Genomic DNA, 13,510 nt, shown 5'->3' with positions numbered 1-13,510 from the left:
ACTGGCCATTCCCGATAGTTTGATGAACGAACACATAGTTAAATTCAACATAGACTAGTGATATTTATACTTTGTCCTTTACTTTCGGCGACCAAAACATTTTACAGCATTCCTGACGCGATTGGAAGCAGTACCCATGGCCAAAGGAAGCCAGTCGAAATGGTACGGAATTGCTGATAAAATGTCTATTTTGGGGAAGAAAGTTAACAGAACATTCAGACCACACAACCTATACAGTATATACACAGCCTGACAACTTATTGTATTATTCTTTCCACGATGCAAGAGGACAAACACATGATGGCAGAATAATTTTAACAAACATTTTCACAACAAAAACATTTTATTTTTAATTTCTTTTTATACATGTTATAGTTTATTTACATACTTCCAATGAACTTTCACTTTCAGTACGTTGCTATTAATAACGTTACTTACCATTGTAACATTGTGACGTTTAAATTTTAACAACCCGATTTTTTACTTCAACATAATTTTATGTATTGTTTTTATCCTGATGACGGTGCCCTAGGCACCGAAACATGTCGATCAATAAATTTTCTGCAGCAGTCCCTAAAGTGTTGTTGTTATAAGACTCTCTACAAATATTTATTTTGTTTCAAAAAGATTTCTCACAATTATCAATGAAACAACACTTCCGGTGAATATATAATTTTAAAACCGGGACATTTTGAAAGACCAGAATTTCCGGATAATGTAAATCCAATGTTCAGTCAGAGCTCAGACATAAATAAGTCTGAATCTGCTTTTGACTCATAGAGGTCTAGATTTGTAAGTTTTAGGATTTGCCTCCCTTTAATTCAAGACAAAATACTACTTTAATAAGTCAAATATTGTTAAGCAAGAAATAATTCACCAGAATAAAAAAATTGCAAATATAGACTCCTACAAGTCGATAAGTTATCAAAATTTGTCCGAGACCACAATTGTCGTCCCTTGATTTTCGTTGTTCACAAATATAGTCCCTAGTGTTGACAGTGGGTTACTTGCCATTAATTTTTATAACCCTTCCAAGTTTATTTCTCCATGTTTAATACCTCAAATTGCAAGTAGGGGGGTGAAATTACACTGTAAAAAAATTTGGGTCCAGAATTTTAAAGGAAAGTAGTGATTTGGTCCAGGTGAAAAAGGTTGAAAAATAGTACTTCGGAAGCTGTCAAAAGATTTCAAGACGCCCTAAAGATAAAATTGTCCATATTTTGAGTTAGAGACGATGAAGTTTTCTATAATTTTGATATAATTTGTCCCAAAAGTAGTACAACACACTGTAAAAGTTTCTTTGAGAAAGCGCAGGTGGGATTTTTTTTATTTTCATTTATGTTCTAAAAGAAATGCACTACGAAATAATTGTGTTCTTGGACCTAAGAGGTGAAATCTGTAAATATAGAATCTGTACTTTGGCAACTTCCCTAAATGATTTGATGGTGTCAATCTGTCAAATAGCATGAAACTAAAGGATTTAAACTTTTATTTTATAGAATTTCTGCAAAAATGACCAATTTTGGCATTTTATGGTCAACATAGGCATTTATAGCTTTTTCAATATTGATGCATAAATGGCATCCTGACTTTCTATCTGACAGGTTTTCATGTGTAAATATTTGTGTTTCTATGCCTTTATCTGGGACAACATCCCTAATTCGCCTCGAAATGAGGAACTCAAAAGTCACGTGTAAAGAAAAAATCTCTGTGTAGTGATATTCATGATATTGGACATGTTTCTATTTTTAACAAATGACTGAACTTAATTATTTGTGGTGATTAGGAAAGTAGAGGAACATAGAATAAATGTGTAAAAACTATGGAGCTATTGAATGTGTTCAAAGTATTAAATTTTCAAAGAACTTAATGTGTTAAAAAGGGGATATTTTACCACAAGGAGCCGCATCACAAAAGGATGTTCGGGGTTTGCTAATTTACGGAAAAAGTAATCTCACTTCGTACCCCGAAAATTTAACCACATATGTGAAAATGTCACAGCTTCGAAACGAGCTATCATACATATCCAAGTTTACGATATGGACTGAGCTACAGGAAAAAACGTTACCATTACCGCCTATGTAAAAACAATTAAAGATATTGAGCCATCTTGTTCTTTTACTTATTTATGAACTCTGAATCTACAGAAAAGATATTATCTCAGACAATATGTTCAAAATGTGTTGTATAAATGACCCTTGTCTAACGCCCTGTTTGGATGAAGTCAAAAGTGGGGAGCTTGGTACATAAAATTTGAAGTCCATAATAAAGACCTCACTAAATTTGTATCAAAAACACTTTACAATGTCTATTGTACCTGTTCCATTTCACATAATATCTTTCTTTTCTTCTGTAGGATAGCAAGTGGTTTAAATATAAGCCTGTTGAGAATAAATTGCATGCAAGTTTTTCCCTAAAAAGGCAAAAATCTTTGTATCAGACCATACTGTTTGTAAGAAAAGTTAATTGCAAGAGTCTTTTTGTGCTCAGATTTGTTGAATCATGTCACATGAGTATAGAAATGATGAAAAAGACACAAAATTTTATTTCTTATAGCCTCAATATGCATTTTTTAATGTAAATGTGTGTCACGGCCTAAATTGACCATAAATTTTTTCCAGTCTTACTTGGCCTAAGACCCTTTTAAACTAATATGATATGTTATTTGTAACTTTTCTTTCCATTTAAAGTACTTTCAATACATATGTAAGGATTATTTATAACCAAAAAGCTTCACAAATTTAAAATTGCTGGAAAATATTACATCTTCATGTAAGGCCCCCCTTCACTGAAAAAACTCAATTTTTAGGCACAGGCTCATATAAATTTGACTTTTGAATAATTATGCCAAGTCTGATAAATCAAATGAGTACTCTATTGCTTTTAATACATGATAAGTTATATATTAAGGCATTTAACCCTTTCAACGCTATACACGGCATATGCCGCAATGACATACGCCGTCCGCCACTGCTATTCGCGGCATATGCCGCGATGACAACAGATTTTTCATAACGACTCTTAAACCATTCGGTTTTCATTCGGGTCCTCTCTAATTTTTCCTTGTATGAATCGAGGATATGCAAGGTCTCATTTGCGCTTGAAATCCCGGCAATTTTTATTGTAAAATCATGCAGTAGAAGGAAAATTGAAGGAAAATAAAAACAAATATTTTGACAAATGCAAATGGCGGAAATCGGAAACGAAGCTGTAAATATGGAAATATTTCAGCATTTCTAAGGCGAAACTGATGACGAGGATTAGTTAAAAGGTTTCTTGTTATCTCAATGTGTTTATTACATTCAATTTGTGTGGGAAATATGATTTGATCGATCATTACGAGACGTAGAAAAGGGGGGGAAAACGGAGGTTGACTGAAAATTTTGAGGACGGAGCCACTGATTTGTGCCATGATTACAAAATACGTTGTGTATGGTGCAATACGCTACGGAATCGAGCAATTGGTGTCTTCTTTATTATATGGCAGATAAAAAAACAAAATAGATGAAGACGAAAAGTAGTTTTTATTCAAAATTCAACACAAATGTAACAAATTACACCCTTTACCTGTTAATTACCTGTAAATGCAGGTAACCTGATAAAAATTTTACTGAAATAACTGCCTAACAATTTACAGTTCATACTCTCCTGAGCATTTTTCATGCAATAATTTTTTCTGTATCTCTTATAATAAAAAAGATACAGCAGTCTGAAAAGGAATATACTGTTCTAATGAATGAACACAAAAAAAATGCAGCAGCAGCAGCCATTTTTCTATTTTTTTGTGTAGCGTTGAAAGGTTTAAAAAGTATTTTTTTGGAATATTTTAATTTTTAAAGCCCTAAATGTTGATAGTTGAAATTTTTCAATTTTAACGTCAAAATTTTACACGCAGAGATGAGTATAGAACTTAACTTATTGTCTATAATATAAATCTTATTGTCATAAAACTTTGTAAGGCCACGTTTTTTTTATTTGTTGGTTTACGGATCCGCCGACCCGATTTTGTCGATTTTCTGAATAAAAATAAAATTGACTTTTCATGCTTTTTTATTCTCGCCGACCCTTATCAATGCAGTATCCCTGAAAAATAATTAAAATTTTCTTTTTTATAAAATGAAATGCATTAATCATTAACAAAGTTGATAACACTTTCTGTTGTGAAAAATAAAACTTCCAATTTACATTTCTAAAAATAGTCAAATCAATTATAACTGACCTTGAACTGTCTTTTGCGCAAATAATTTTGCGGAACGAAACCTGTGTTGAAAACCTATTACAAAATAAGTTTGTTTCCCTTATTTGTCATCAGTCCGTAAGATGCATCATCTCAGAGAAATAGACTTGTCCAAATGTTGACAGGTGGAATACATCAATTAAAGTACTGAATATTAACAAATCATTTGAAATGTTCTTGTTTCATATTATCAATCATTGGGATAAAAACCGGATTGCATGACAACTGATTAACCCGATATTGTCGTTTTTCCAGTGGACGAGTCTATTACGTTTTTCGACATGTGTGTTGAAACTTATTTTTGTACGACGTTTTTACATTTTTTTTCTTTATCAGTTTTTGTGATTGAAGATCATTATTTACCAAGTTTTCTGGAATTGATTGAGAGCTACGCGAATCTGTTTTTCTTGTTTGTGAAATGACGATTTAATTTCGTCTTTGTCCGTGCAACCCCCCTTTTTTACAGGAAGTTATTAAACGATGTCATGCGATGGTCATGATCACTGATCAATAATATGTCATCGAACTAAATGTTAAGAAATGATGACAAAACAGCAAATAAGACAAACATTTTGTTAAGTAAGGTGAAATATATATTTATTTTGCATATTTTTCTGTTTTGAAAGATATTTTTTTTTCTTTTTTTTTTTCGACCGACCGACCCGACTTTTTTATGGGAAAAATCCGTAAACCAACAAATTAAAAAACCGTGGCCTAAGCAGTGTTATAATTTATTAAGCTTTGGTCATATTAAGTTTTTTTAAGATTTGTCAACTCTTTCTATCCTATTAGGTCCGAGACCACAATTGTCGTCCCTTGATTTTCGTTGTTCACAAATATAGTCCCTAGTGTTGACAGTGGGTTACTTGCCATTAATTTTTATAACCCTTCCAAGTTTATTTCTCCATGTTTAATGCCTCAAATTGCAAGTAGGGGGGTGAAATTACACTGTAAAAAAATTTGGGTCCAGAATTTTAAAGGAAAGTAGTGATTTGGTCCAGGTGAAAAAGGTTGAAAAATAGTACTTCGGAAGCTGTCAAAAGATTTCAAGACGCCCTAAAGATAAAATGGTCCATATTTTGAGTTTGAGACGATGAAGTTTTTTATAATTTTGATATAATTTGTCCCAAAAGTAGTACAACACACTGTAAAAGTTTCTTTGAGAAAGCGCAGGTGGGATTTTTTTTTATTTTCATTTATGTTCTAAAAGAAATGCACTACAAAATAATTGTGTTCTCAGACCAATTGGTTAACTTCAAGACCCACGCATATTTATAATAAGGTCATGCATCTAAATCAAATAATGACAACATTGAAGGACAATGCTTTGTCTTCTAAAGAAAAATATGAATGAGAGTCTAAAAAATCGTAGATAATGTTAATTAACCTTACAATGCAACCACCTGGAACCACACTTAATGAGGTAAAACATCTGTGTTTAGTAAGGATGTTCAATTAGATAATTAAATATAAATAGCTCAAGTCCTTGTGAACTCTCAGACAGGTTTTTGCTGTCATAGGTGGTGTACTTTGGCCACCAATTAGAATTAAGTTTTTTCATCAACATAAATAGACCTAAACAAGTCTGTCATTTTCTGACTAAGATAAGTCTAAAATTGAAACACATTTTTATAATGAATACATGTTTTGACTTCTTTACCAGGACAAAATTTCATAATATTCATCAGTGAAATATTGTCTCAATTCACACAAAATATAACCTACCTTTAACATGTTTAACAATGCAAAATTCCATAGGATTCATCTGTGAAATATTGTCTATATATATACAGACAAAATTTCACTATGAAAATTTGTCCATCTCTAGACATTTTTCCATAGACGAGGACATAGTAATTCATAGCTATGAAATATTGTCTTGTGGTACAATATTTCATAGGAAAATATTTTGCTTTACATTTTCACAGTGACTCATTGATTCTGGCATTTTGACTTAGGGCTTTTCCAGAAAAACTTGTATGGGGGGGTTGGAAGGCACTTTTTGTCAGCACCCAACACCCAGACAATTGTTATTGAGACTTATAGTGCATTATAGTGTGAAAAGTTGCTCTGATACCCACCACCCATGTATTATTAATATAATGTGCCTTCCAACCCCCCCCCCCCCCCCCCCCCCATACATTTTTTTCTGGAATAGCCCTTAGTAAATGAATTTGAAAGCTAAAGTCTTTGTCTTTCTTTCTCAGCTTTAGATGCAGAATTTACTGGATTACAATTAAACAAACAGACTAAAAGTACTTTATTTGATACAAGTGAAGAAAGATATGCAAAACTAAGAAGAACCATATCCAACATAACAATATGTCAGATAGGTAAGCGGTAAATTGTAGTACATGTATTTTCAATTTTGAAATCTGTGGGTAATCAAAATCAAGATTTTTTTTTAATTCCCTGCTACATTAGAGGGAGCATCAAGTGTTACTCTTGTCAGTTAGTACATGTATCCCGTAATTAAGAAAAAGTATTTAATATTCAATTTCATATATAAATAAATAAATAGTAAGTATTCTAGAGATATTTATTTCATAAGAAACTCGACAGAATAGACAGCTGACATCTGATGTTTACAAAGATTAGTATATCAGGGCTTCCAAAAAATATTTGAGCCAGCCGGACATTTCATATCTGATCCCGATTTTAATCCCTTAAGACTTAGTCACAAAAGGCAATTATGGTAACAGGCCTCTACAATAACTTTTTTTTCAACTTGTCCAGTCCAGTAGGACAAGTACATACCAAAACTTACTTGTCCGAATGAAATTATAACTTGTCCAAAAAAAATCTTAATAATAACCTTTTTTGCATTTCAAGTTGATTCAAGGAACAAAATGAATTAAAAAAAAATTGAACAGAATTTGATTTATATCCTTTGAAATACTTTTAAAAGATATGAGCCATGAGCAACTGAATTTAGTTGTGTCACAGGACTTAGGTTCTAGTTTTTATCAATGCTAAAGTCTCATCATACTTTGCACATGAGGCACCATCTGAATGGCCTCTAAATGTACACTGATTAGATTTTTATCCTATTTTTTTAAAAGTTGAAAAAAGTTTATTCAAATGCAATCAATAAAAAGAATATGAGGTATGATTGTCAATGAGACAAAAGACCAAATGACACAGAAATTAACAACTATAGGTCACTGCATTGCAAGTATTGTTTTTTCTACATAAAGATCAAACATGATTTGATGATTTTTATGGTAAATAATTTCCTCATTCTTATTTAAAAAATATGGTATGGACATTGGTATTAATTATTATAAAGCAACAAAATAAGTTAGGAAAAGAGGTTCTGATTTGTCTTGGTCCAGAAATGTCTACTGCCTTGCCAAACTGTCTATTAAACTTGGAGCCGAATCATTTCCGAGCTGGTGACGAACTGTCTTTTAAAGTTACCTTATATAAAAAGCGCATGGTTGAATGGGATCGGTAAGACTGGTTTCCGAGAAAAGTGTGCTTTTTACCTGTTAAAAGTACTTGACAAAGAACCAGTTTTAAATTATCGATTGCAATTCTGAGGGGTCTTGAGAAATAAAAAGTTTCAATTAGTTTCAGTTTAAAAAGGAAAGATGTCAAACAAATCTTCTTTTCTTGTTTTTTTGTTAATAATTATACTTTGTTCATCAAAGTTGGATTAAAATTTATTTTCTGCAGAATGATTCTACTTGTCCCATCGGACAAGCTTGGTATAGCTTTTACTTGTCCGACCTTTTTTACCTCTGATACCGGACAATCGGACAAGCGTTATTGTCGAGGCCTGGGTAATCAGATGGCCATTCCAATGATTGACATTACATTAAAAAAACGACTTTAAACTTTACTTTGATAAGATATGAATTCGATGTACGGATGTAACTGTTAAATTGGCAGTGCATCATTCAAAGTGTGCACATCATCGTGATCATATCTGCCTTAGACTTTTTATTTGTGCAAAATGACATTGTCAAAAACTTTACTTTCATTTCACATTGTTCTAACCGGAGAGGTCAACCGGATGTTGACTTGACAATGGTAAAACATGGACCATAAAGGGATACGTAAAATCCGTGTACGTTTACAAAGCACGACTGAGTGAAGAAGCTCTTTCCACATTATTTCTTCAACAAAATACTTGAAATGAACGTTAGATACATGTATCAATGATAATTTTAGCATTTTTGAAGAAATGTAGGATGCATAATTAAATTTCCCACCTGTGCACATGCGCACACGTGTTCTAGTTCATACGACGTAGTTCTGACGATTTTTCATTTTAAAACCTTTTTTAAATTTTTCATCAAATCATGTTGATAAACTAATTTCTAATAATTTTAATCTTTTGGACTAAATCAATTAGAAACAAACCGCTGAAAAGTAAGAAAAAAATAGTGAATAAACCGATCAATTTATATGATGTCCGGTACTGAACATAGTTCACCTGTCATCTGAACAGGTAGATTTCAGCTGTCCAACTACTAATTAGCCTTGATTAAAATTAGAAAGTATTGAAGTAGGTGTTGTTTTGATAGTAATTAATCATCATGTCACATTTATGACCGGAATTGTGATGATGTTAAAGGCAAAAGGTTGGGTCAAAAAGATCGTGAATTATGTAAAAATGACCGAAAAAGCCTTGAAAACTAAAAAGTATATGACCGTTTTTTTCATGCTTTGACCAGCCGGACTTTTACCGGACATTATACAAATAACCGGAATATATGACCGTTTTGGAAGCCCTGTAGTATATATACCATGTGTATACCATTGTATACTGAAGGAAAGTTCTTGTGAAACGAAACTTTGTATTTCTATCCCAGAATTTAGTGATATGAAATGCACATGTATGACCAAATGAGTAAATAAAAAAGATGAATATACATATTTAACATCAACATGATCAATAAGAGTTTTCTAACAAAATTTGACAAATGAATCGATAAATATATATAAGCCTGATAAATCTGTAGTTTAAAAAGGATTAACTCCACAATCATGATATGCTCTGAACACTATCATGCTTATATCATCATAATTGGTTATGGAAACCTTTACAATTTAATCATTGAATATAGAAAAGTGAATTGTTTGATCAATACTATGTTCCTTTTATTTTTTTTGTTATATTTCAGGTGTCTCAGCATTTGTGAAAGATCCTGACTCAGAAAACAAGTAGGTTTTCTAGTACTATAGCTAGTATCATATGTATGCTATAATTTTATTATGTCAATGCTGTCATGGCTGTCTATAACCTATGAAATTGTGAAGAACTAACTAAAAAATAGAACAGCAGGCTACTAATTTCGGATAGACCCATACATAATGTGGCTGGGTTAAACATTTTTGTTAGCCTTCAATCCGCCATACTGCTATAAACCTGAGACAGTGGTGTTACAGCACAAAGTATCAAAATCAGTGGAAAAGGGCTTAACACATCAGATCATTACAAAGCAGAAAAACATCTAATGAAAAAACATGAAAACACAGACCAGAAAAACACAGACCAGACAATGGCAGGGTATTCATATATCTCGAACAACAAAAAAGACACAAGAGTACTCTCAGTTACTGACATCTAGTCCAAAGTGAAATAATAACTAATGAAAAAAAAGTATGTGTCTATTTATCTTTTTCATTTAATAGAATAAAAAACTTCTTGTATGAAGACAGGTCAAACCTCTTAACTATGTATGTTGATGCTTTTCTTGCATGAAGCCAAAGAAAAGATTTTGAAAACACGCCATATTTTATGATTGTACCAAAATGACAATTTGTACTAAAAAAAAAAACAAACAAAAAAGATGAAGTGCAAATTTAATTATGTTTAAATTGTTAATGTTAATCTACTTAGATAAATCATTTATGTAAGCATTTTCAGACTTTAGCCTGATTTTTTGCAACCATCATGACCATTACCTCAGCACAAACATGGTTGACCATACTATGACTTTTTCTTGTCTGTAATTAGAAAGAAATGAAATATTGAATTGTATTTAATACAAATTTGATCTTTATTATTTAGATATATAGCACACACCTTTAATTTTTACCTGTACCCACCAGTATTTGGACCTGTAGATGTTAGGTTCACATGTCAGGTAAGAGTACACCATTGAAAATTACTGTTTTCCTTTTTCCACCAATAACCATTGCATTTACCAAAAATTCACACATTGAATAGACCACTCACTCAACATTAGATCGAAAGTGAAATCACACCTAAATGCATGAAGGATGTTCACTGAAACCAAAGTCTTTGACGGAAATGACTTTTTAAAATCCATAAATGTCCTATAAATCCAACAGAAATTAAAATAAAATAGCACCTGCCTCCAAAAGTTTATTTTAATTAGGTCTTATCCGAATTTGAAGCGTACACATAATGAAATAATCTTTCCCTTTACAGTTTTTTAATTTGTATGACGTTGTGTTTGCCATGACGTAAACATGGTAAATTTTCCAAATCATTCAGGCAATTTTGCGGAATTTTATTTAAATCTTATTTTTATACATTTTTCGATGCTTTAGTGCATTTATTTTATTTATTTTTTGTTATACATGTATATGCATTAGAATAGAAACAGCTGTTATACATTTGTTTTTTAACTTCAATTTGCTGAAAATTCCAGTATTCCTGCAAGAATGTGTATTGTGCATGAATAAATTACGAAAGTAGTTTCGGAAATAAAGAAAATTTCGTATTGACCAATCCAATTCAAGTATTTACAGATATGCAAATCATATAAGAATTATATGGCTATGTTTGCCTTATGAAATAGGGTTAAGATGTTTCATGCTAACTTGTTTATTCTCATTACAGGCTAGCAGTTTGAGGTTTCTTTGCAAGTACAATTTTGATTTCAATAAGGTACGTTTAATAGTAAAAATAAATGTAGACTGAAGTAATCCATTCAGTTTTGTACATTTGGCTAGTTTAAATTAGTTTAGCTATTGAAAATGTGAATGATATAAAAAACAATGAGATGTGGTATTATTGTCAATCGTCAATGATCAAAGGACAAAGACCTGAACATTAATAGGCTACCCTATGGCCTTCAACAATGACCAAAACTTATATAATCTGTGAGCTTTAAATGATCCAGGGATGACAAAATTTGAAGAGAAAAAAACCAGCCAGATTCATTGTGTATAGCAAAATATGGTAGTTCATATTAGTAGTCCAGCAAACACAATGAAGTTTTCATTCCTTGTAGGCAATAATATTGAATTAAAAATTTCTAATATGATTTAAATGGATAACTCTTTTTGTCTTTTTGACTAATTTTAACGAATGAGTTTCATAGCTCACAAATCATGCTAATAAAAGCTAAAAAAATAAAATTATGTGTTTCAGTTTATATATGATGGTATTTCCTACTTAAATGCTGAGCAAGAGCAACAGATTCAACAGTATCTAGATAGAAAAGACTTGTTTCAAGGTGTAGAAAGGTTGGTACATTCATTAACATATTGCATCAATTACACTGAAAAATTATTTTGTTGGATATGGACCATAATTTGGTATTCAGCCTTTGGTTTCTTTTTGTATCCTTTTTTATAAGTTCTAAAACTTTAACTTTTATTCTGTGGGTTGTGTTGATGTTAGAATAGTATTAATGGAACAATTGAGTTTTTCGAGAAAAAATTAATACATTTTGATTCACCGTTTATGGACAGGAAACAAAACAGGAAACCAATCTTTATTTTCTTTATTTTGCACAATATATTTCAAAAGACATAAATGAACACCATTACTAGTGTTACTTGCTTCATGTTAATATTTAAAATCTATTTTCAATGTTAAATTAAAGTTTTTTTTAAACGCGACAGGAAACCATAAGAACCGAAAGCATTTTTTTAGTTTTATTTTATTGGAAAATCTGCTTAAAATGATCTGAACAGTATACTTTTTCTTAAAATCCATCTTAAATGTAACAGTATTATAAAACTCCTAAATATGTGCTTGTTTTGAAAATAATTAGTACAATTTATTCAGGAATTTCCGTATTTTCTTCATTGATACAGGATACCATAATCGTTGTATCTTGATGTTTTAGCCAAAAAAATGTATTTATATTTGGTTTTGAAATTCCAGTTATATACAATTTATTCCAAATCATTGGTAATGTAAAATTCTTTAAATCCAGTAAAGAAAACAACTTTTAACTTGGAATTAGCATCTTTAAAATAGGCACCATGTGATATTTGTGACCTGTACACCATCTACATGGTTTCCACATTTTAACCTACTTTAGTGGGCTAAAATCAATAAAGTACTTTCTTTCAAGTCATGCATGGTAAAAGTTTACTTTTCCTTTGACAAGTTTATTGTGTTTCTGATAAGTGTTTGCAGAACATGAATAAAAAAAATTAATTAAAAATTGTGACAAAGATACCAACTTTGTACATTCCAAGTGTAACGGTACATTAACATGTATTTTTTATTAAATTATCTTTATTCACCTAAAATATCCAGTAATATTTACTGCTGAAGCTAAATCAATCCAACGAACATCGGCACCATGATAGGAGACGTAATTTCGATTGAATTTTCCAAGGACCCTTTACATCGTTATTGGGAAACGAAGTGTGTTAAAACGTCGGTCAAATCTGAAATCGATTTTGTCAAGTCATTGGGCATTTATTTTCACACAAGATCGTATGTAACATTATGCACATAGGAAAAATAATAGACCCCCGGCGCAATCTCTTTGAAAATTGTATTTTCCTTTTTTAAACAAGACGAAACAAGCCTACAGATTATGTTTGCTTACATCCCGTTGGAAACAAATACAATGTTTAGACCTAGTATTTCGTATATCCGGCTGTAAGGGCGTGATCACATGTTAGTCACATGTTTCACGTATGACCGGAAATGATTAGAACTTAACGACAAAAACAATTTTAATAAATAAATGGACTTCTGTTTCGTGTGAAATGTAACGCATAACGATAACGTCATTTTCTAACTTAATTATTACGAAGAACAAAACAAGAATGTAAATCATCTCTGATTTACCTGTTTGAACATCTCGCGAGAGTTCGTATTTGCATATTGTTGCAAAGAATTCTTTTACAACAAAGCAGATTAAACCATCTAAAATGTGCGTTACGAAATGAGAAACCAAAATAACGACAGTGTTCTTACACCTGCTACAGAAATACTTATAGTTCTCGGCATTTTCTTCTCACTATTTTTATTGGTCGATGTTCTTTGTTATTTTAAAGCAAAAATTACGAATTTGCCGGTGACGATTATCTATAAATTAGTCA

At 31.5% G+C, this 13,510-nt stretch overlaps 1 protein-coding gene across 1 annotated transcript in view; it reads left to right on the top strand.

Moving 5' to 3' along the window:
* The window catches only part of LOC139527981 (poly(A)-specific ribonuclease PNLDC1-like), a 48,018-nt gene that overhangs the window by 11,246 nt on the left and 23,262 nt on the right, over positions 1–13,510 (top strand). Inside the window, exons 2-6 of the mRNA XM_071323727.1 lie at positions 6,445–6,570; positions 9,370–9,409; positions 10,260–10,335; positions 11,058–11,105; positions 11,592–11,686. Of these exons, the coding sequence (XP_071179828.1) occupies positions 6,445–6,570; positions 9,370–9,409; positions 10,260–10,335; positions 11,058–11,105; positions 11,592–11,686 (385 nt within the window). The remainder of the gene's footprint in view (positions 1–6,444; positions 6,571–9,369; positions 9,410–10,259; positions 10,336–11,057; positions 11,106–11,591; positions 11,687–13,510) is intronic.

This window comes from Mytilus edulis, chromosome 6, assembly GCF_963676685.1.
Source record: "Mytilus edulis chromosome 6, xbMytEdul2.2, whole genome shotgun sequence".
Taxonomy (NCBI): Eukaryota; Metazoa; Mollusca; class Bivalvia; order Mytilida; family Mytilidae; genus Mytilus; species Mytilus edulis.
Note: the sequence above shows the minus strand (reverse complement) of the source record. Positions and strands in the feature narration are given on the sequence as shown.